This window comes from Lagopus muta, chromosome Z (assembly GCF_023343835.1).
Source record: "Lagopus muta isolate bLagMut1 chromosome Z, bLagMut1 primary, whole genome shotgun sequence".
Lineage (NCBI taxonomy): Eukaryota > Metazoa > Chordata > Aves > Galliformes > Phasianidae > Lagopus > Lagopus muta.
The window spans coordinates 13,893,384-13,918,680 of NC_064472.1; the positions used below are offsets into that span (position 1 = coordinate 13,893,384).

Sequence of the window (25,297 nt, forward strand, 5' to 3'; positions counted from 1 at the left end):
TTTCCAACTACTTACAATAATAATTCTTTAAAAAAAAAAAAAGAAAATAATAATGCACAAGCCCTACTGGCTTAGAAAGAACCAGAAATATGAAAGCTTGGACAAGGCTGGTAATGGCTAATATTTAACATCCTACTTGCTGTACAAAGAATTATCAGAAAGAGATAGCATTTTGAAAAGCACTACGATATCAGACTGAAACAGACCTGCTGGATCACCAGTGCTAGATGCTGCTGTCTCAAGCACTCATATCAAGCTACTTACAAATTTAATAAACTATGAATTAAACTCACAGTTAGGCAATGTACAAGATACAAGAAAAAATAAACAGAAGCTTAAATCATTCAATATTTGTGAAAAACTGACCTTGTCTTCCATTGAGGGTCAGTTGCTTGGAACTGACTGTACAGTCCTTGGCATGATTTAATCCTTGAGATACTCTTTTCTACCTCATTTGTGCCTTTGTGTCACCATTATGCAATGCAATAATTCTTCCAGCTTTGATTGTTGCATGTGACTCTTTCTGTGTTAGCTTATTTGAAGGGTTAAAATCATGAGACCAGCCATCTGATTCATGAAATGCACTTCTTTTATGTATGTGTGAGCCTCTGCTCCTGGGCAGGTGTATGAGAGCATGTGGATCTGCGGCAGGCAGACTTTCAGGTTGAGAAGGGCTTGTGGAAGACTTTACCCAACTCCCATCCCTCAGTGATACAGGCCATTGAAAATCTCACTTATGTTTATTATCCATACCTCAGCCACCTCCAGAGGCTGACGGTTCAAACTTAGCATTTTTTCACCATGGAACTGGGATGATTCAGGAAATATTAGAAGTATCAGTAGTTTCAGAAACGAAGAAATAAATATTCAGCCTCAAAGAACACTTACATCTGGCCCGTTTGGGCAACTGGTCATTAGATAGGGTGGTGAATTTGGATTCCACCATCATGTCCAGCAGAGTCCTGTGAAACAAAGAGAAACAGGGTCTAGGAAACCAGTAGTCTAGGATAAGCATCAACCAGAAGAGTTGTGTAAGGTGTTGGTTTGCAGACACTTGAGCCCATGCAGTGTCTGGCTGGATCTGCAAGCAGAAGGGTCTGCTTTTGTCTATCTTCTATCTTACAAGTTTCACTTCTTTTTCTCCCTCTCTCTCCTCCCTGGTAGTGCATTGCCACCATCTTCCTGGCTCTGTTTTCTACCTGAACTCCCCAGCAGACAATCTAACTCATCAACAGAGCAGAAAAGTACCCATATTTTTTTTGCTGAATTTATTGTAATGGACTAAACTGTCTCATAGGGAGAACCAAAATATGTCAAACCCAATGCCAGATGTGCAGGAGAAATACATAATCGGTATGTGAAGTAACAGCTGAAAAAGAGGTGGAAAAGCAGAATAGAAACTCAGTACTTTGGGCAGTATCAAGTTGCTAAATTTGTTCACCTTGTCTGGTGCTGTAAGATTAGAATTTAATTCTCAAGAACAGTAGTGACTTTTTTGGCCATGTATGACCTTTCCTTCCCCACAGGCTGAAATGTCTGTGCTGTAGACAAGTCTAATTTATCACTTATCTGCTACTAAAACCTTCAGAATTTTGAATTATGGTAACATGAGCTCTTCTCTTCTGACCCACTTTGTTTAAACCAGAATTATCTCTGCCCTTGTTTGTGTGACACAGTCTTCAGTACATTCATTCCAGTTTCTAAAGGCAATATCCTTCTGCGAAGTCCCTTGAGAGCGGATCGTTTGTATTACTGTTAGCACAACATCAGTGCTATTTGACATATTTTATAGATACACATCCCTAGGCATTGTCATTAATCCTTGAAACATGACAAATACTTTAAAAGCAAAACAGGCAATTAATATACTTTTTAAAAGTTAAATGGCATTAGCAATCAGAAGCAAATCCAAAACCTCCCTGAATCAGTTTCACTGTTTAAAATCATAATGACAGGATGTTCTTTCTCCACTCGGTTGACACTGAATCCTTGGCATTTGCAACAATCATGGAGCACAGACTGTCTTCAAGGCTGTAATGCATAATGAACTTGGACAATGAAGACACAAGACTATTTAAGGCTTGGTAAACTATTGAGTAACCTTAGCATCAATCCTACAAAGGGCTGGAAGTCTATAGGGAAACATCTCTGATATAATTATATTCTGGCTGACCTTAGTGTGAAGTAAAATACAGACAATAATGTTTCATACTGTCTCCAAACTAGGCAGGATATCATTAGTCCAGCAAGTGAAGCATTACATTAGTCATTCTTGTGCTAGAATTATCATGTGGTGCGAGATAAGAAATACCTTGCATTATGGCTAATCCTTTTTTTCTCTCAAACTACTTCTCCTTTACTCTTCTTAAACTTTCCTTTAAGCCTAAAGACAGTTCATATCTGCATAGACATTAGAAACGTTTAGCAAAAACTGAAAGTTGCTACCATAAATATATTTTTAGTGCCAGATGGTTAGTAGAGCAGGAATTACTGCTGTTTTCACTAATGGTAATGGAAAATCCTCATCTCTGAAAGTTATGCTCTGTCCCTCACTGCTGTGCACTCCAGGGAAATAACTGGGGAGCTTCCTCCCTCAGTTTGACCTCTCAGTAATAGTTTCTGTTGTTTGTAGCAGTACTTACAAGTCACATCCTGGTTCTGTGCTGGCTCTACATTTTTCACCCGTCAGAAAAAGCAAGGAGGCTACCCCACAAATGCACGTAGACTTACATTGCCTTAACAAACACTAGTAGGAAACTATCTAGAAGGTACAGAGCCTACGTGCTAAGCAGAGAAAAGTTATTGTAAACACTCTATAAAATGGAGCCAACCATTCACAGTCCCACTGAGAGGAGACTGAGCAGCAATCCATTGCACAACAGCAAAGGAGCCATAGGCTTGCAGTCCAAGGAGGGGCACAAGTCCAGCCTCACTCTGTTTTGTACCTTATCAGGACAGTCTCTTTGCTTTTATCACTGCTGAAGCCATGGTCAGTTAAAAAATAGGATCCTATTCCCAAATGTAGGAAGATAATGTCTATGGACTTTGGTACCAAAAAACATGTGCTGAAATGATTAGTGTACCACCATCTCCTAAGTTAACAATTTTGTCTTGCCAAAATGGTTCTTGAAGGTAGATGCTCCATTAATATTAGCTCTTTTGAATGATTGGCAGAGTATTGGAACAGGCTGCCCAGGGGGGCTGTGGGTTCTCCTTCTCTGTAGATATTCAAGACCCACCTGGATGCCTACCTGTGCAGCCTGCTGTAGGGAGTGTGCTTTGCAGGAGAGTTGGACTTGATGATCTGTGGAGGTCCCTTCCAACCCCTACAATTTGTGATTCTGTGAATAAAATTTCAACAACTTTACTACTCCTCAAGAGCAGACCCACACCACACATATATACTTTGCTGGTTGTATTTGGCCTCCAGTGTTTATTTGTGTGTGTTGTCTGTGAGCAAATTACAGCATATCTCTATCTTAAAGGTTGTTGTAACTAAGATGTACTTACAGAAACTGACATTTCTATCTAAGCCATTGAAACAACTAACTGCAAGGCATATGTCTGGAGAGATAAAATAGTCTTTAGAAAAATTTCCATATTTCAGGCCAGCAACTTGGCTGAACTCAGGTTTAATCATTTCTTACTAAGGCAAATGACCTCTAATAATTTTGGACAAATTGGCCATACAACTTAACAGGAATATGAGGTTTTCAACTGGAAGCAGTAAAATACATATAAAAGTGAAGAAAGTGTATAAATCACATTACAAAAGAGGTTCATCATTAATAAAAATGAAAAGTATCAAAGATAGCCTGTGCCTTATATTAATGGGCTCTGTGGTTCCCAACTTTCTCAACTTCTGAAAAATGGGCACAGTGCCCCTGACACGGGTGCACTGTCAGGCGCATGTAACATGACTGAAGACCTGGACATCTCGAGGAAAGCAAACCATGCCAAAGGAGTGCAGAATTTAAATGTCTCCCTAGATGAATGATGTCACATGAAACATTTTCTCTGTGGACTGTGCTAAACAGTTCAAAATAGATGTAGTGCCTGAGATGTAGTATCTGAAGAGATTTCAGACAGAGGAGCTTCTTTTCCATGAGGGCCTCGTGCAGACTATGCTAGGATAAATTCAAAGAAAGTTTTGTGCTGTTTTCTTAGTAGAATAGATCAGCTCCCAGAAGTGAAAAAAAAAAAAAAAATTAGAAGAAAAAAATCAGAAGGCATGGCAGGGTGGGGAAAGAAAAAGTGAATCCCCTAAAAGTAGCTGTTGATGTAGCATAAATACCAATGGCATTCACAACAGGGCCATAATAAAAACAGAATAAAACTGTATTCATATCCATCAGCTGATTTTCAATATGAGAACTAACAGACAGAAATCAACACGACTGCAGAAGGGAAGACTGAGTGTTCATGATTGGAATTAAACTTTGGCAACGTCAGCTTAAATCTAGAGCATTTCTGCCTGCTGGAGGCAGAGACCAGCTGTGGTCCAGTGTATGTGACACCAGGACTGGCCTAAAAGTCTCCTTTGGAGGAAAGAAATAGTGACAGAGAAGATAAAGACATTCTTCCAGTAAGCAGTCTTCACATCTTTCTGCCCAGCCAAGCCTTGATTTATGTGTCTTAAAAACACTGGGCAGCTCCAAGAGCAAGCTGTGTCCCCAGAGAGCACTAGCTGGGTTAAGATAAAATTCCTCAGCAGTGTTCAACCTTTTGGGGGAAAGAGAAGCTGAACAGCAAGGCAGAATGAGCAGAGACATACAGTTGCAGACAGACTGACTGACTCCTTCAGCTGCTGAACTGAGTGGAAGCACATTTTCCCTGGTAATTGCTGGATGTCTGAGTACTTCATCTAACATGAAGGTAAGACAATTGTTTACTTAGTTTGTACTGATGAAGTGAATATGGCAAATGCAATGAAATGTTAATTTATGTGGAGAAATACTTGGCTGAAAATGTGACTGGGCAGTATTGGAAGAAAGAAGAAAACTGAAAAGCAGTACTTTGCACAACAAGACTGGAGAAAATCAGTGCACTATTGTCCTTAATTCTCCAAGCAGAGTAGTGTAAAGATTGCAGAAATTTGGAATAGCTGCATGAGGTAATGGAAAAATAAGGAAAAGAAAAAAGTAACTTTGCTTTGCTTCTCTTTTTTTTTCAGGTGCTGGGGATTTTTTTGTTGCTGGAGGTTTCAGGCTTCTTTCCCATTTTTTCCAGGTGAATATTTATTTAGAAAATAGCATGGTACAGACTAAGCATGCATAACTTAACAGACAATGCCTGTTGCATGTCATGGGGCTGGGCTTCAAGGTGTTTTCAGACGAATTTCCTGGCAGAGAACTGACACTGATCAGCACTGCCACTGTTATCCATGGTGACAGGAAGGAATTATGGTATCCCTCATCTCTTTGTTCAGTGGAGGAGGAGCAAGTAGTGGTGTGAGCCCGCAAACCACATCTTGTCCTGAGCCAGCCCCATGTTGTGGGCAGGTCACACCCCTATGCCTCCTGCTTATGCTGGAGGCACGGCAACCCTGACTGCTGCCCAGACACCTCTGGACATGATCTGGATGCTCTCTACTTTGCAATGTGGAGCTGGTCTTTGAAATTACCAGTGGATTCACAGGGCCTTACTGACCTTCAAGACAAGGGAACACGCCAAGTTTCTTGCTGATCAGTGACCAGAAAGGTTGAGGAGGAGCTGATTTTATTCTTAAGAATGGAAAGCAGATCTTGGTAGTTTTAGTGGGAGCCTGATGGTTCCCCTCATTTTCTTTGGAGGTCTGCTTTGCTGTTTAAAGAAGTTTCTCACTAGTGCTTTTGAATGGAAATAACAATATTCCACTTCTGTTTTTATAATGCAAAAAACCCTGCTGGGACAGCCGTTCCCGTCCAGTCAATTGCCGTTGGAATTCTTTTGGCCCTTGGTCCGAGTGTGATGGCTGTACCCAAAAACAGGTATAAATAGACACATTTTTAGGAATGCATGATTTCACAAACATATGCTTTTTTTCCCTCCCAGTAATGAAGAATCTGTTCTATCTTTAAACTCAAACCAAGTTTCAAACAAAAGCACCTGAAGTGCTGTTCCACAGAAGAGCAAAAAAGGTTGCTGTACCCTAGAGAACGGAATCCTCCAGTCTGTCTTCTCTGTGCGCTCTTTCAAAGCTGTGGTATTCACATTGTAAGATAATTTGTCCTGTTTTTGTTTTGGTGATAGTTCCAAAAAGATTGACTAAACTGTTCAGTACACCAAGACATTCTTCGGCTTGTTCCACTTCCACTCATCTTCATCAGAGAGGTTATATGTCAAGGGAAGAAAACGTTGTTTCAAAATATTACACACAATGAAAACAAGTTGATGATTTTTAAAGTATAATTCTGTTGATTGTACCTTTTGTTTTCTTTCTCATTTACTTTTATGTTGCATCAGTTAGGGAGGTTTGGTCAAAATTAAAGACATGCTAGGAAACTGTACTTTTGATTTTTAGAAGCCAAAGGAAACCCACTTGATGCTAGATTTTATTATATCTCTCAATAGCATTTTGATTTGGAAGAACACTAGCAAATTCATATCAGGCATGACTAGCCTATTAATAATATAAAAGAAAACTGAAATTTGTCAGCACTTTCCTCCTATTGGTTTCGTATCAGATTATTGAACAAACCAGCCAAGTTTATGGCTCAATCTAAAGACCACGTAGTTGTCTTATTATTAACTTGTGAATTTGTTACCGTACTGTGGCAATATGAAGTGTGGTTAGTCTTAGAAAAAGGTAGTGAATGCCTCATTCTTTACAGCAGTAGAGCAGCATCCATGTCTTGAGACCAGTGAACTGTTTCTGCTTTGCGTTTCAATTTTATAAAATCTCTCTTGATTTACATTCAGATTCGGAGGCGGACAGTAGCGGTTTATGGGCAGTATGGGGGAAACCCCTGCTCTGGTGATGCCTTTGAAACAAGACCCTGCACCCCAACAAGGGGATGCCCAACAGAGGATGGCTGTGGCAATCGGTTCAGATGCTCTTCAGGTACCATCCAAGATATTTTTCACCATTTTCTGGACTTTGAAGTTAAGAAATACAACTTTGTTGTCTTTGGAGTTTATAAATGAGCAATGCCATTAGTGAATCCTTGACCTACAAATAGATTTGATCTAGCAAGAATTTTTTTCCTTTTCAGCCTCAGATGTGATTGTAATTTTCAATTTACTGAATTGCTTCGAAGTATGTTTTTGTGTTTAATTAAGAGAAGGTAATTAAAGAATGCAACCTTAGATGACATTGCTGAAAACTGATCAAGGCTATATTCAAACATCTTAGAAACCATCTGGGTTCTGGACACTGAGGGACCCCAGATTAATCTAGCATGCAAGCAACTTCTGTTACCTTCACAAAAAAGACACACTACCTCATTGGGCAGATATTTATCATAGAGAAATATGATAAACTTGTTTTGATGTTATCAGAAAGATAATCAGATTTAATCACATGTGATATGGCCACAAGATGAAAGTGTAGGAAGAAAACTTAGAAATAAACAGTCTTATTAATGTATCAGAAGACTTGATTGGCTGTGGTTTTCATGAGGGTACTACGCACTATTTCTTTATGTCTACATTTACTGTTGTTTCACAATCCCTCCTAAGTCCACTGTGGGAATGGCAAGCTAATTAACATCACAGTTAAGTGAGACAGTCATTTTGATTTTAGCTGATATTTAATTTTAAACAAACATTCCTCCTTTCTCATGCATTTTTGTTTCCTCTTAGGTCAGTGTATTAGCAGATCTCTAGTGTGCAATGGAGATCAGGATTGCGAAGAAGATGGTGCTGATGAAGATCAATGTGAAGAGAAGATGACTGTATGTGATACTGATAAAACACCTCCAAATTCAGAACTTACAGGAAAAGGGTAATGTACTGTGCAGACCTCTGTAGTACCAGTGCCAAAAGCTTTCATATTTTTATTGTATTTACAAGCTTCTGCTATACAGACAGAATTCCTGGGCCAATGGTAGAGCATCTGATATGGAAAAGTGCTCCAGCTGCCTCCATCATCCTGGTGGCTCAGAGCAGCTGAGATGTACTAGCTCTTTGATTTGAGGCAAAGAATAAAGCTTTCTATTCTACTATTTAAATACATCTTCTGATATGTGAAATGCAATGTAAGCCACTAAGACATAACTATCAGAACAGAAAAAATGAGCCAGCAACATTCATTCTTTTTGTTTACTGCTATTTCATTTAGTGCTGTGGATCCATATCTATTTTTACTTTTGCATCCTCCATGCAGCCTAACAAAATAATTATCTCACATTTCTTTTGAATAGTTGTATCACTTGGAACATGATATGATTCAGTTATATAGTTATATAATTATACTATATGCTATAGTATAAAAATGTTTTTGAGTGGGTGTCCTGTTGTTGCTATTGCACATGAATTGCTGGAAAAATAAAAATAAAATCACTTGTGATAAACATAAATAAATTAAAGTCAATCAATGTGTGTCCATTTTGGTTGAAATATTAAGAGTTTTTTTTTTCCATGTGCTCATGTGCTGTTCTACCGACAAAAGGGTCTGTCAGTTGAGTTCCCCTTTTCTTACGTAAATTACGTTATGAACTTAGCTGCAGATATAGCATTCAGTTATAACAGGATGGTAATTTTTAACTTCTGTAGAGGAATTTCTGCCCCGGTGTCTTAATGATTTTTCATGCTTTTATTCATGCAGCTTTGATGCAGTCACTGGAGAGTCTAGGGGAAGAGTTATTCATACAAAAAACTTTGGAGGACAATGCAGAAAAGTCTTCAGTGGGGATGGGAGAGAATACTACAGGCTGAGTGAAAGTGTTCTTGCTTACACCTTCCAGGTATGTTTGCATTAAGCACAACTCTGTATTTAGAATAACGATTATAATGGGGAGAATGAGAATCCTTGCAGTGTCCCTTGGCAGATAGGCTTCCCTAAACGCAGATGAATAATGCCTGTTCCCTCTCTGCAGAAAGCCCAGGAACTGTGGCTGTGCTTCATCTCTTACAGAATTAAATGCAGAGAAAATAATCCTGTGCCACTGTACATCTGCTGGCTGGAGTTATCAAACTAACGCTATTGCCAATAGCAAAGTGTTTCAGTGCCACCAGAGTTGTGGGCCATATGACACTAGGTGCTCTGTGAACGTTGTGTCAGTTTATGCTGAAAGAATCTGGTATATTAAAAGCTAAAATAAATAAATAAAAGTATATAATGATTTCAAAGGTGTATACATATGCTTACTATTTTGAAATAAGCTAGCTTATGTCTTGCTAAAATGGAAAGAAAAAAGTGTAATTGCTCAGATATGATTTCTAACTCTCCCACAGCTAGAACATAAAGCCACCTCTTTTGGATAAGCTGCAACTTGAATTACCTTAAGAAACATGATGGGCACCTGGCTTTGGAATACTTTGCGGAGATCTTCCATTGAGACGCTTTATTTCAAATAACTGTCTCAGGGATTTGGTTTGTCTCCTTGTCAAAAGTAGGCCAAGCAATCATTAATGTACTTTACTAAGTAATGTAGATACTTCATATACAAACTTACATGTATATATACATATGCACACACATGTAGCAGAATTATATGATTATTAAGGCTGGAAAAGACCACTAAGATTGTCTAGCCCAACCATCAACACACCACCACCATGCCCACTAAACAATGTATCTTAGAACCACATTTACACATTTCTTGAACACCGCCAGGGACAGTAACTCCACCACCTCCTAGGCAACCTCTTCCAATGCATTACCACTCCTTATGAGAAAAACTTTCCCTAATATCCAATCTGAACCTTCCCTGGTGCAACTTAAGGCCATTACCTCTCATCCTGTATGAGAGTAACACTACTGAAAACATTTTTCAATAGTTTTCATAACATTTCATGAAATCTGAAATGGATTCAGCCTGTAAAACACTTCCAATTTTCTGCACCAGGAAGGACTTGATCTACTTTATATCATTTTTAACATCCTTCATAACCTCTTTATACAGAATTCTATCTTCCATTTTCTAGGTTAAAATTCAGAATGATTTCAGTTATGAATTTTTCAACAGTAGCTGGTCATATATGAAACACACAGAAAAGAAGAAAAAATCAAACAGTGGACACAGTTATTCAGAGAAGAAAAATGAGCAACAGAGTCATAAGGTATGTATGAATTGTCGCTGTAGCTTGGAATTTTGCATTAATATTTCCATCTTTTTTTTCATGCACTGTTATAGAGAGATGCACAAATTAATTCTGCCCATATATTTTTGGCAGGAAGGGCATGACAGAAAAGAAGTCCCTTAAGATCTTTTAAAAGAGATCAATGGTTTAGTTGACAATAAAATGGCTTGGCTGCTGTTTCTTCCTCCCTCCCTCCCTCCCTCCCTCCCTCCCTCCCTCCCTCCCTCCCTCCCTCCCTCCCTCCCTCCCTCCATCCCTTCCTCCCTTCCTCCCTTCCTCCCTTCCTCCCTTCCTCCCTTCCTTCCTTCCTTCCTTATTTACAAGTTATTTTCCTCCATATTTGAGGAAGAAAAGCATCAGCTTCTTGTTATAACTGATTATTCTTTTCCATTTTCTTCCACACATTTTTTTTCTACTATTTTTGTGAGTGTATTGGACTGAAAATATTCAGATAATACTGTGATTAAATTATCTCATAATATCTTTTCCTCTAATAGCACTCCATTAAGAGAGAACTTTCGCCTGTAACATATATAAAACGAAGCATGAGATAAGTAATTTGTGAGTGACTCTTAATTAAGAAATAAAACCTCTATCTCACAGCAAACAAAATCAAGTCACAAATATATAAATTTCATGGCCTCCATGCTAAGAGAGGATAAGCTTGTCTTGCTGCTCTAACAACAATGTATTTTGAGACTTAGTCTAACAAAATTCAAAAAGAACTTTGGGAGGCTGAATTGATCCTCTAGATAAAATCAGACTGAAAATGAAAACTTTTCTGGTCCCTCCAATTTGCTTTCAACAATTCTATAAAGATTTGTTCATTATCTGATATCACATCTTCATCATCTGGCTGATAGGAACTATCCTTTTTGTACAATGAAGCATGACTGATTTATTTTCCTTTCCCCAGAGTAGACAGCTGATGGTTGTTGAAAACACTGTGGAAGTTGCTCAATTTATTAACAACAACCCAGAGTTTCTCACTCTTGCGGAACCATTCTGGAAGGAGCTCGCCAACCTTCCAGTTTTCTATGAATATAATGCCTACCGAAGATTTATTGAGAATTTTGGGACTCATTTCATACATTCTGGATCTCTAGGAGGACAATACAAAGTTATATTTTATATGGATACTGACAAAATGAAAGCAGAAGGTAGAGTATTTCTTACCAGAAATAAAACGAACAAACAAGAATAAAAATTTCTTTGGATGTTCTTCCAGCTGGTATCTAAAATCTAGAAAGAGACTTCTACTTGTCAGCCCATTCTCTTCATGGGCAAAAGAAAGAAGGTTATAAAAAGTTTTAAACTGCAATGTTTAGTCAAAGATCTGCCTGTGTGACGTGGGGTTCTCTGAGTAGCCAAGTTATCCCAGCTGTTTCAGGACCTCGCCAGGCTAAAATAGAGTTGTAGGGCCAATCTGAATCTCAAATAATACTAAAGCTTAAATGTTGTTTAAAAGCGGAGGTTGGTAAAATGTAAAAAGCAGAATATATTGCAAACAGAGCAAACACCAGAGTGACATACACAAACATGCTCAGTGGGGAGCAAAGCTGTAGGACTAGAGATTGCTGAGAAAAAGAAGGAAAGAAACAATAAGCCTTTCCCAGGTATGCCTTCCATCTGTCAGTCTCCATCTATAGGCTCTAGAAACATGTGGATCTTCCGACATAACTTGCTTTTTAGCTGCCTTCTTATTTTTTTTCTTTCTAATGCACACTTGAAGTCAATACACAGCTCAGAAATGAACCTAACATGCTCCCTATGTGCAGTGTGTTAATGGATGGATTTATCTGCAGATATGAGCATAACAGATATGTATCAGTGCACCACATCAGGCTGGAATTTATTCATTGTGAAGAAGAAGAAAACAAAGTGCTCTAAGCTGGATGAACTGCTACAGACTTCTTCAGGTGAATGTTCAGTAGTGATTTGTACAGTTATGTCTACAGCTTCCATGTTCCTCTTAAATATCTGTCAAAATGAGGAGCAGGTGTTGATAACTGTGTTGAGCTGCATCGTGACATGTTGAACTCAGATCCAAATGTCTACTTTAAAAGACTCCCTAACACCAATAAAATGTAGCTGATGTTTTCCCAATAATTAGTAATTTTTCTGGACACCTGCAAAACCAGATATTTCTTGTATATCATCCATGTAGGACAGCTGGATACAGGCACAGATGGTTGATCTGCATCAATGAGTCCTGTGACTACTTACTAGTACAGATTTTGCATGTATCATTTCTATTTCCATTTGCAAATATTACAACGGTGGCATTTTCTTTATTTTTTATTCCCAAATATTCAGGAAGCAACAACAATAAGATCAGAGGAGATCCCTACATAGAAGGTGGAAGCCCAAGTGCTGTTGCTGGCCTTAGCTATCTAGACCTGGATGATCCCACTGGGAACAACCAGAGATACTCCTCTTGGGCCAGATCTGTGACAGACTACCCCAGAGTAATTAAACAAAAGGTAAGGATAGTTTCCTGAAGCAGAGATGAGCAGATGGGATTACTCCAAAGGGAGAAATGATTAAGCTATAGCTGGTGATTAATCAGGTAGTAGTCTGAAATAATTTTGTATTCAGATTAATTTATAAATTAAACAAAAAATTCACAGGAAATAAATTCCATGAAGTTAACATGAAGTGATAGCTGTATCATTAGCATAGCCTTTGGCAACTTGATACCTACACTTTTACAAGCCTTCAGTAACTTTAGTAGAGCTCTATCTAAGGATAAAGAATCACCCTAACATTTCAAAAAAGCTCAGTTTCCACATAGCCCTGTTCATGAAAGGCATATTGGCAGATTTGTGCAGCTTCCACTCAGCTTGTTCTTTTTATCCCTCTCCCTTTTCTGTGCATGCAGAAATTTGATATGACTGGGCATTCTGGTAGCCACACACACAAGGCTGATTATGATCATATTCACCACTACCTTGTTTAAACAGTTTTTGGAAGCAGTCCATACGCTGAAGAAAGGTGTGATACCAAAGGAACTGCCAGGGGCTTTTCAGTTAATGCAAAATGTTTTTGCTTATTGTTGCCTTCAGTGACTGCTCAGTGAAATGGTCTGATATCCAGGCTTTTGGATTGGAAATGGTTTGGCAAGTATTAGGGTTTTTGTACCTTGCTGGCCTGTTTTATGGTACACATTTATCTCAACTGTAATATCATATCTCAAATACTTTTAAATATATCTAACCTAACCAGTAGCTTCTAGGGGTGCTGTTTAAGCAAAGCTGACTTTCCAGAAAAAGGATAATATTAGAAATTAACATAAGAATCTAGACAGACAGGAAATTAGAGCATCTTTAAAGTCCCATGTGCAGGAACATATATTACAAACCATTTCACATGACTAAATATGCTTACACACTATTCTATCTCTAGTATAACTATTTAATATCGATGTTTTTCTATTCTCTGCAGCTAACACCATTGTATGAGCTGGTAAAGGAAGTGCCCTGCTCCTCAGTCAAAAAGCATTACCTAAAACAATCCATTGAAGAATATATGGCTGAAAATGATCCCTGCAAATGTCAGCCATGCCAGAATGGGGGTGAGGCAGCTGTGGAAGGAACTCAGTGCACTTGCTACTGCAAGCCTTACACCTTTGGAGCAGCTTGTGAGCTGGGAACTCTTGTGCAAGATCAGCCAGGTCAGCACTTTTTAAGCTCACGAGAGTTCAGAATGGGCGTATGTGTTCTGCTTCTGGAGCCTGTCCTGCTGCATGAACCACTGCTGCCCAGCATTCAGCACAGGTGGATCTTCAAATTAGCCTGACTCTTGTTTTGCATGTCCAAGCAGTATTATGCAAACAATTTTTGTGTTATTATTGTTAAATGCAGTGGACAACATTAGCACCTCAAACTACAACCTTCTATAAACAAACAAACAAACAAACAAATAAATAGGAAGGAATAGCAATATAAATAGGAAGGAATATGCACTGAATGACCAGCTACCAATACATTTTAAAAATCTTGTTCTTTAATTTCTTACCTAGCTGTAGCTACTGTTATGTTGTCTTAGATTGGTAAGCAATTCCAAGTCCATGGAAAAATAGCTACAGAAATAGTGAGTTTGGGAGAAAATAGATCGTTGCCACCTGGACCTTTCTGTAAGGTCATATTTTGGCTCATCTTTAGCTTGTTGGGGTTTTTTTATTTGCTTGTTTGTTTTTAAGGACAACAACCCTATAGAACTTTTTAATGTGAAACATCCTCAAATGTTACACAGGTATTGTTGATGGGCGCTGGAGCTGCTGGTCTTCCTGGAGCTCTTGTTCAGGGGAAAGGAAAACCAGGAGCAGAACTTGCAACAACCCCTCCCCAAGTGGTGGAGGGAAGGACTGCATAGGAGAGCAGCATGAGAGCAGGCCCTGTGAGGATGAAGAGCTGCAGCACTTTCGGTAAGCAGAAAAGGAACATCTGCGTTATGAATACAGGAAGTGTTAAAAATCTAATCCAAAATACCATGTAAGCTATTGAATTCAGGGAGAAGGTCATTTATTGAGCTGTCACATTTAAGCTGAAACAAAATGAAACTCAGAAGTTGTGATTCTGATAGAAAGTATGGCTGAGAAATGGGGTAAAAAACTGTAAATGTGACACTATTCTGCTCAGTATTCTCTCAGACAGCCTGGCAGTGCCTGCTTTAAGTTTAATCGTGGCTTCTTTGGAAACATAGCATTTTGAAAGGAAAGCTGAATTCAAACTTAACCATACTTTTGTTTACTTTATAGTTTTATTGAGCCACACTGTTTTGATACATCCATAACTCCTACAGAATTCTGTTCACCTCCTCCTCTCTTGGCAAATGGATTTGTTCAAGTAAGTTATTTCTACTACTCCATTATCTGTTCTATCCCCATCAGCAGTATTTCAACTTCAGTTAATGCAGAGATCCACTTGCAGCCATGTATTTATCCTGGTAAGCTCAGTATCAGAGCTACTGCATAGTGGCTTTCTCAGCAGTTTTCCTTGGCTGAAGTTTATGGGGCATTTGCTAAGACTTTTTATTAAGAATAAAAGCAAACCATAAAGTCATATAGAATCCAGAACAAAATCTTTACTTTTCAGTATCACGCTGCCTATACAATAAAGAAATCTACATGTGCCATATCCTAAAGACACATTAAAAAACGCCTGTGCCTTGTGAATTACATATTAATATAGAGGAAATAAGAGAGGAAACAGCATAGAGACTATGCAAGGTCATCCAGAAGGTCCACAGCAAAATTATAAACACATTTTAGGGATCTGCAGTTTATATCCCGTGATTCACCATTATGCTTTCTTATTCTCTGTTGAAATTATGACATGTAAAGGTAAATCAGGCCTATATAACAAGGGCAAAAAAATTCTTCAGACTACTGATTACGTCTTCTTTATTTCTGCTCAATAAGTAGATTGAAGCGTTAGTAGTCAAACCCATTAGTTGTCTCGGCACACCTGCAACCTGTGGCAAGGTCCCAGATTTGGTGCTGTTTCTTTTGCTAGTGATTTTTTTCTGTGATCAATAGTTGTCTCCCATATCAGAGCTTTTGTTTCAATAACTAAAAGTAAATCCCTCCACTTTGAAATGTAGTCTCTTTTTTTTTTTTATATAATAGGGAGATTTTTAATATAACAGAGGGATATATAAATGACAAATGGCATATGTCCTGAAGTCCAGCTCTTCTGAGTGACCGTTATCACTTTTACCTTGAGGGAACTGATTATATGCTTCCTAAGAATTAGCAAAGCCATATATTGTTCACTGATCCATTTGAAAGGCTGTTTAAGAGCTTGTATTCCTCCTCTAATGCTTGATAACTGATATGTTTTCTGTCCATTTACACAATGGCAGGATAGAGCTGTTCCATCACTGATGTGTCACTGCCAGATCCCTGGCAAAGGGTCCCCTAAAACCTAGCCCTACCTTAGTTTAGTAAGTTAAGGTAGCCAGAATATTCTGTATTTTGCTGATTTTTTTTTTTTTTTACATCTCCATTTTGATCTCATCTTCTGGCTATTGATAACCAGCACAGTCCACAGTATTCCAGAGACTCAATCACTTTTAGAATATATATTTTAAATGACACCTATTTATTTTCTTTCAGAATGCTGAAAATTCATATCCTGTTGGGAAAAGTATTGTTTATGCTTGCAGACATGGATATTCTCTCATTGGTAATCCTGTTGCTAAGTGTGGCAGTGATTTGCAGTGGCAGGGTGCAGACAGATATTGTCAGGGTATGTCTGTTTCTCATTTTGAAATACAACTTAATTCCTGAATTCCAGTGAAACTTCTCTGAGTGTCTGCTTTCCAGTAGTAGCAGGGTAAATGCACACTTGTATTTCCTAGATCCCTAGACAGAATCTGCTTTATGCTGATTTTTATTTTGCAGCCACGTTTTTTATACTGAATATAAATATGTCCATGAGGGCTGGTTTTAAGACAGGAAATGGAACAAGAAGAAAAGTCCAGTCCAAGAATTGCTTTCTATGTGAAAAACTTTTGTTCCTTCATTCAGTCCTGTGGTGGAATTCAAAAATTATTGGTGTAAGCCAAGTAAAGTAAAAGGTCCAGAAGGCAGCATTGGACAACCACAAAGCCCTCAAGTAACCATCTTGTCATAAAAGCACAGCTTCACAGATCGCTTTCCATCTTGGACAATCTCCTCACTCCACTCTTTTCCTCTTTAGCAGTCAGTTATCCTTGGGATTTCTTTTTGACAAAGATGTTTCTTATGATTCAGTATTGAGTGGGATTAGAGATTTTTCCTTACCCAGTTTAGCCATAACTGACTACCACAAAGGCTAGTCCATATTGCTTGAACACCATCTCACTGTGAGAACTAAGTCCTTAGGTTGTTCCAGGGCCCTGTTTGTATGATCTGACCATATTAGCTTGTTACTCACTGATATGAACCCTCAGCAGAAGCGTGGGTCAGACCTGTAGGTAGCAGGAGGAGATATCGTCAGAGTATCCTTGGTACAGCACATTCACTTTCTTGGTGTGATTTGTTAATAGCTCATGCTAACATGATCAGTGTATACCTACAGGAGCACCATCTAATCTTATGATTTGATTTCTTAAGAAACTTAGGAGATAAAACCCTTTTTTGCAGCCCACTGGTTCACTGTGGCTATCTCAAATCTCATTCCTTAGAAACCGCTTGCCTCCTGCCTCTCCTGGAGGGGGGGCTGCAAGGAGAGCCATGGAAACCTTCGTATGAGATTGGTGAGAGAATAACTCTGTCCTGTTCACATGGCATGCATCTAGAAGGGGCACGCTCCATTTTGTGTGAACCCAGTCTCAAGTGGACTCCTGATATGAAAACCATCCAGTGCAAAAAGGCAGGTAAGCCATTGCAATCCTCAAAGTGCAACACAGAAGTTTATTTTCTTGGTAGACCATTGGTGGTATAGATAGAACACAGAATTGTAGCTGACATGGCTGCTACCCAGGCACGTCTCCTACTTTTCAAGTATGTTGTTTTTTGGTCAGCCAGCTGCCGCCTGAGGTAGCCTGGTTGGAGATGAAGGGCAGGTGGCAATAAGGCCTAGACCAAAAGAGCAGCAACGTCTGAGTTTCTCATTCTCACCATTCATCACTGTATCAAATCGGTGTGCACATTAACCACAAGAATTTCTGAGGGATTAACATATCTGTACATAGTTCAGCTCACCACTGTTGAAGTACAGAAGTACCAGGTCTAAAGTACCACTGATGCCAACTTCCCAACTCTTTCAGCTTAGCCTTACAGACCCTTCTTTGTTTTGTTGGTTTTTTGTTTTTTTTTTTGTTTTTTTTCCATCATACACTGAAATTCCAGTACAGATTGGAAAGTTTCAAATGCTTTCATCTTTAGAAATAGCTTGTGTCTTGCTTAAGGGAGCATTACTTTGTACAACAGTTAGAAAAAATAGTGAAGACTAAAGACTGTAAGATGGAACTTGCAGCTGTATTACCATCAGTGCATAACAATATTAAGACTCACTATTTTGACACAGGGCTTTGGAGTCTTAGCTTTTCTGGTTCCAGTAGTGAAGCCAGTAACTCTGAAACCTAATGATAAAGCTGTTGCTAGCAATGATTCAGCATTGCTAAGATTAGCAGAGACAGACAGCTGCTGTAGAAACAAGATGGGTGTTTGAGCTTGAACATAGTACCTGGCTCTTTCCGTCTGACTCATGACCTATGGGTAAATTACTGTTCAGTAACTTTATAAAGTGTACCATATATTTTTAATACTGTTGGTTCCTTATGTGCAGAAGGAACTTTTAATGAACATGCAGGATATGATTTTGTGTCATGGCTGTATAATCCAGTTCCTTTTATGCTCAGCTGGTAGGATACTTTTGGAGTAAAGCTTTAGCAGCCCTTGTTTTTCTGACCCTTGGCATTGTCTGTGTTCTTTTACTTCAGTTCCCAGTGTGAAACCAGAAGTGACAGAGCCTAAATGTCAGCCATGGGAGAAAGTGCAGCAGTCGCGATGTGTGTGCAAATTGCCCTATGAGTGTGGGTAAGTTCAGGCTGGATTTAGCAATGACCTTCTCACTTTATTCAAGTCCAATTAAATTTCTGAAGTTTTCATTCCATGACAGTTTAGAAAGCTTTATTCATGAGAAGCAGGCATTGTACTTTGTTTGCTTTACAGCTCATTCAATGTCCTACTCATCACTTACCTGCCTTGTCAGAGCTGTCAGTGGGTTTTAGCAATGATGGAATTCAGTTAGATGACAGAAGGTGAAGAAATAATTTCAGTTCCACTTGATCTGTGAGATAGATGGAAAAAGATAAAATGATATTTTGAAGATTTAGAAGGCGGAGGAAAAGTTAGAACAGAGACCCTTGGAACATAAAGCATCAAAGCAGTAAGGTAGGGAAATAAAGCAGCTTTCTTTTCCCTGCTAGGGACTGCAGTATTACTAACAGCACAATAATCTAATTTCCCATTTGCACAGCCATTTGCACAGATCAGTTATGTCACCTTTCCTGACCTCATAACTTGCAGACCAGGGTTTATTTCCTACCTGATCTAAGCCTACATTCAGCAATAAGCAATGCAGGATAAAGGTATGTATATGAGTTGAACTGTCAGTTCCTTGCAAAATGTTGAAGAAACAGAATCAAAACAGAGATTAACAGGAAGAGGCCCCACAGACCATCCTGTGCTGACAGCCAAATGTGCCAAAGAATTCAGCATTCCAACATCTGGCTGGTTTTCAAAGATCAGACGAAGTTTCCAACAAAGTCTCTACTGAGCTTTAAATGTGAAATCCAGCCAGCTTATGTCACAGCAGAAGCTAAGCAGTTTGGAAACTTTAGTATGACAGACTGGATTTGTCCTTTCCTCATACAGCAGGGAGAAGATATTTTGAACTCCTCTCCAGTGATTTCAAAGTAGCAGAATTTCTCAGTGGAGTAGGTGTACTGTTCCGTCAGCCTCAGAGCTCAGTAATGCCTTGCCCGGTGACTCTAGTTATAAGCCAAAATTCAACACAATTTGAACATTTCAGAATTACAATTAGTGATTTTTTGTTCAGATTTTGTAGATCCACTGGACTCTTAGCCAGTATTTGAAGACACTGCCTTGCGCAAGTGTAAGGTCTGTAATAAGCCAGTTAAGAGTTTTATAGTCAGTTGTTTTGCTAACCTAGTCCTAAACATTTTATCTCAGTACTCACTAAATTGAGGCAACAACGTCTCTGGTTCATGGATGCAGTGAAGTTATTTGGGGGGAGTCCCCAACACTGGGGAAGGGCTTGGATAAAGTCACAGTAACATTGTAAAATTAAATGAGTACATTTAAGCTTAGTTAAAATTAATCTACTGCCTCCTGTTTCCATTTTTTTTAATTACGTTTAAAATATCAGGAAGATACATAGCAGTCATTTTTGTTACTGATACTGTCTTTTTGCTGTCTTGAAATAACACATCTAATAATAGAAAGATAAGTCATCATCTGTCAAAACAGACCAATCTGCCAGCCTATTAATGCTGTAGGACACAGACATGTCAGTAGATGTTGGTCCTTCCTCAGAGTGCAGAAGTAGCCCAGTTTGTTCTGCTGTGGTGGTGACACTCAGCAGCAGCCACTGCTTAAGAGGTGGGAACAGTTGACATGGGAAGAACTGTGGCTTCAGACACATCACAAATCCAGTGACAGCACAAGAATCCCACGAGGGATCATTTGTCCCTCATGACAGTGCCTTAGGTTACATCTACCCTCACCAATTAGAGCCAGAGAATGATCATGGGCAGTGGAGCTGCTGAATCCCTAAAGCAGCACCTGGCAGAGTTTTGGAAGGGGTCAGCGCTCCAAATGCAGCTCAGGAATTGTGAGGGTGAGGGACCAACTCTAACGGGCCATTGGTTTTGGTCTCCTTTTGTGGACAGAGAGAACGTAACAGTATGAACGCAAGCTTTTCTGTTTGAAAGGGTGTGAGGTTGCGAAAGGGCCATAGCACAGTTAGTGCGTTAAGATGGATGAAACCTCAGCTACTGGAGGCTAAAGACCAGCACCTAAGCACTAGATTCAAGGGTTTTTCCTCAGCATCTATTTGCATAGCATCCCTGTCTTGGCCTACATTATATTAAAACTTATGGGCTTCGGATCATATTCAATTCAATTTCTCACTTAGTTTCAACTAAAAGCTGCCCACCTCTCATAGCAGGTGGAAGGGAGAGAAAGTGTATGCTGATTACAGCTGCAATTTCATTTCTTCTTTATGTTCTTCAGTGAAGGAGTGTTCCTACCCCCCACCTGGGTAGAAGTTGTTGAATTTTTTCAGGTTCCCTTTACACAAGGACTTTTCCTTGCCTTTAATAATTTTTATTGCACTTCTTAGAGCCGCCTGTAACAGTCTTTCTAAATTAATGAAAATTAATAAATTCTGTTATAAGCACAGATTCACTGTGCTTTTTCTGGACATCTGGTCCTGCATCTGGTCATGTTGATTTCCACTGACTTCTCCCCAGCTGATCCAGCCATGGCAAATAGGTACAGCAGTCTCAAGATAGCTTGAAGTATTACTGCATTGTAGCTACAGATTGGCAAAATGGAGCATTCATTCCTTGTTTCTTTCCCAGCAATCAGATTTCCCTGTGTTCAACCAAGTGGTGAAATCAGCCTCTCTCCCCTCTGCTGCTGATAAAGTGGTGCAAAGCAAAGACATTAACACAATCCTATCTGACTTTTATTTTTCCAGCTAACTTAACCTGCCTCTTCTACAAATTTTTGTCCTTTAGGATCAAATACTGAGATTTACCATTCTCAGGCAAATATAAAGGCCTCTGAGGAAATTTAAACATAATACACAACTTAACTTAAAGACTAGATGCTTCCACTGGATCACATTATGTTATTCCAAATTTAAGCTGATATTCAAAAATTAAGAATTTCCTGTACCCATACCTGCTAAGATAACTTTGACATCAAAAATCAGTGCCCCAGCATCTCATAGGCCATGCAGCCAGACAAGAAAATAATGTAATGGAGAGAGATGCAGAGTTTCTGTTATTAGCTGCTTGGCACAACATATCTGTTGGGCTCTTGCTGCACCACAGAATAAAAGAGTTAAACTCATTCTTTATGTCAACAGAAGATCAGTAAGGAAAATACATGTGACAAACATAGGTACAGGTATTGTGAATAATAAAAGGCCATGGCAAGTGAGGATGCAAACATCTCAGGGGCAGCACTGTGTGGAAAACAAAAGAAGTCTGAATTATTCATGCATCTAAGCCTCAAGTTCACTACTTCTTTCTTTGGATGTACCTCACTGAAAGGAAAAAAAAAGAATTGAACACTGAACGTTTCCCATTCTCTCAGCTCTTTTTAAGACATACCAAGATAAAACACTTTTAAATGACGTGATCCCTGCTTTTTATTTTTAGTCCTTCCCTGGACATCTGTGCCACAGATCCAAGAACAGAGAGAAACACACCATTAACTGTTTGCAAGATGTATGCCTTAGAGTGCATGGGTAGAAAATATTCTCTTACTAATGCAGCAAACTGCAGAACACCTCAGGCAGCTGAGAGATCTTGTGGGTCATGTCGCTCGTGGGAAAAATGTGAAGGTGAGAGATTCTTTATGATTTTAAGTGAAATTTGTTTATATGAACAAAATGAAGTTCATAACCCCATTTACACACTATTATAGTGGTGATGGCCCTGTGCTGGTGCAGCACCTCCAACCATTCCAGCAGCACAGGGCACAACACTACTGCTGAGTGGATTCAAGCCATTCAACCAGGGTTTGGTGTCTGAGTATGGCAGGAAGAAAAAGAAACCCCGGGGGGGAGAGTAACAGAGTGACAGGTTCTACAGGAAAAGCTTACACCTACTCCCTCCTCAATGAGTTACCTGATTTGATGTTCCTTGGGAAGTTGTGCATGAAGCTTTTGCCTTACTCTTTTTTCACTGTTTTAAGTTCCCCAACTCAATAACTGCAGGAGTCTTTGCTGCCCTAAAGAACAGCTAGGCTTTTCCTGGAATTGGATGAGCTGTCTTCCCAGCTGTATCCTGTGGCAAGGAATTGAATGTTTCATTCTGTACCACCTAGAAAAGACACTTGTTTTTGTTCGTACTTTGCTGCATATCCCCAGTTTCTCATATTGTGAGCAAAGGTGAAGGAATATTCCCCTAGAGGAAAGAGGCTCAGTCTTTTGCAAGCTATGCTCAGTGGAAGTTCTCAAATTCCCTGATTTAATTTCCCTGAGTGTCCTCCATTACAGTGCATTTAATAGAGGGCTGGCAGAAATGGAAAGATAAAGGAGTAAATTATGTTTTCAGAAGTGCCCCAGATAGAAGGCACAGTTATTGTCATATTCTTACAGTAAAAAAGATTGCTTGATAGGAATTTGTCTATTTTGTCTACCAACTCTGAACAGACAAAAAAAAAAAAAAAAAGATAACAAAATTGGATGGAGCTTAAGCAGGGATAAACATACCACACTGGAACAAAGACATGGTTGTGAAAAGTAAACCTCCTCACATGATTATTTAGATGTTGGCACTGATACAACTATGCACATTTATTTGTAGGAGCAAATCCTTCTGGTATAGTGACACTGCGTATAAGTAAGTAAAAATTCAAGTTGTGTATGCCTGACTGGTTTGTTGCTTTCCAAGGACAGACCTCTCATTGCACAGGGTATCTGGAATCCAGAGCAGTACGTTCACAAACTGGTGTTAGCAGGCTTTCAGCAGTAACATCAGAGATGTCCCTGAGGCAGCAAGCCGTACAGCTGATGAAGCTTTCCCACAAGCACAGCCGAGCTAGCTGAGGAGGAAGGCCTGCTGTCGGCACTGAGTTCCTGTTGCAGCCAGCACCACCTGTTGGTGCTTCTAGTTATTCCGTCAGACATGAATGCCAGCTCATGTCACAACTGGCTAAGAGCACCCTCTGCACACCGCTGTTACTCCCAGTAACATTTTGCTAGGAATGCTTTGGTTTGCTTTGCATTGAGTCAGATGCCATCCTAAGTGCCTTTTCCTCTGTGCCCTTGCTCAGCGCAATCCAACAGCTGTGTGTGTGACGAAGATGCGCCGTGCGAGGAGGGCGGCATCCAGGTCTGTGCTGCCGTGAGCGACTTCACTGCCCGCCAGACCATGACAGAGTGTGAGGCCGGACGGCTCCAGTGCCAGGGGCAGACTGTCACCCTCATCAGCATCAAGCCCTGTGATGTGCAGACCAAATGAGATGCGTTACGGTTCATTTTGTTTATTGCCACGGGATGTGTCAAAATGTGTCAACTCTTGGGCAGGACATACTTCAAACCATGCTCTATCAAATACAAGCTGTGCTGTGAAGCCCACTGCAGCCTACGGGGCTGTGTGCATTGGCTCTGGTCGCACTGACCGGGGCCCTTCGTTAGGCAGAGCTGCACTCTCTGCTGAACCAAAGGCTGTTGGCTTAGGCTTCTGACTTAGCACTGGCAAGCTTTGTTTGCATTTCTGTCACAATTAAAAAGTGTTCCTGAACTGCAATCGCCAAAGCAGTGATGGATTACAGTATATAGCATTGCAAATGCATTTTTCTGAGAGCAGCGCAACCATATACATGTGTTGACTACTGCTTCCTAGAAAAAGAATAGCCTTTACAAAATAAGACATACAATTCTTAACTTTTGATAGACTAACCTCTTCCTGCTGTGCCCCATTCAGCTGTGCAAACAGCATCTACAGCATTGAACCTGTTGCTGAGCCTGAAGCTTTTAAAAGTCTAAACAAGATGCATTAACAGCAAAGTCAGCTTTAAATAATGAGAAGAATGTCTTTGCTCAGTTTCTTGTACACAGAAGCACTTCAAGAAGAATCACCGTTTTGCACTGTTGTAGCTATCACCATGAGCTACATTTCTGAGTGCAGCTAGCTGCATTACATTTGTCACATATATTTATGCTTGTGCCCATACTTGTTTGCTCAAAGACCATTGCGTGTGGAAGTCTTCTACCAGAGCACATCTTTCTCATGGGAGCTATTAGGGAAAATACATTCTCGTGGGCATGGAGAGAGCATACAATCCCTTGGAGACGACCTTGAAAGAAAGACAGTTACTAAATGCAAGGAGTCTCTCATACTCCTTCCATATACTTGTCATCAGGCAGGGACACCTTTGCTCGCTGAGGTTGAATCTTGCAAGTCAGCTGAGGTGCCTCTCTCAACCGTCCTTTCAAACAATACCCGTAATGACATGAGAGGTGGGCAGTAAGCAGCAGGACGAGTGATCAAGAGAGTGCAGCGCTATCAGCAAGAAGCTAGTGTGCTTTATAAATATCAGATGTTATTTCTTAGTATCAATAAATGCCTACCAGAATATCCGTCTCCCTTGGTTTTCATGTTTGTATCTGCAATTTACCTAACTCTTGTAGGCCCTACTCTCAGCTGAAAATGCTTTGCTTTCTGTGGCGCTGGAAATGAGGATTAAGCCTGGATCGTGATTGTTATTTTAATTACTCTTTCTGTGGGCTGCTTCTTTTTTAGAAATTTGTAAATTTTTGCAGACAGTTTACAGATTAAAATAAGCAGAATAAAGGCCAAATTAATCAGTTATTTGCTC

The 25,297-nt window shown here is 39.6% G+C and overlaps 2 protein-coding genes across 3 annotated transcripts in view; both read left to right on the top strand.

Moving 5' to 3' along the window:
* GHR (growth hormone receptor) overlaps window positions 1–25,297 on the top strand; it is a 996,322-nt gene that overhangs the window by 358,404 nt on the left and 612,621 nt on the right. The gene's annotated exons all lie outside the window — the stretch shown is intronic.
* On the top strand, window positions 4,530–25,270 carry C7 (complement C7). Its single transcript, XM_048930892.1, has 18 exons — window positions 4,530–4,875; window positions 5,174–5,229; window positions 5,894–5,969; window positions 6,901–7,042; window positions 7,783–7,924; window positions 8,747–8,885; window positions 10,069–10,203; window positions 11,141–11,384; window positions 12,030–12,143; window positions 12,541–12,707; window positions 13,669–13,897; window positions 14,479–14,650; window positions 14,984–15,071; window positions 16,343–16,475; window positions 17,395–17,586; window positions 18,655–18,751; window positions 22,129–22,313; window positions 23,750–25,270. Exons 1-18 carry the CDS (start codon window positions 4,870–4,872, stop codon window positions 23,935–23,937), a joined length of 2,505 nt encoding a protein of 834 aa, XP_048786849.1. The 5' UTR covers window positions 4,530–4,869; the 3' UTR covers window positions 23,938–25,270.

Excerpts from the sequence above, each read along its gene's own strand:
- C7 (XM_048930892.1), top strand. Across the intron at positions 15,072-16,342 it reads TGGCAAATGGATTTGTTCAA|AATGCTGAAAATTCATATCC; the intron begins GTAAGTTATTTC and ends ATTTTCTTTCAG. Across the intron at positions 16,476-17,394 it reads TGCAGACAGATATTGTCAGG|AAACCGCTTGCCTCCTGCCT; the intron begins GTATGTCTGTTT and ends CTCATTCCTTAG.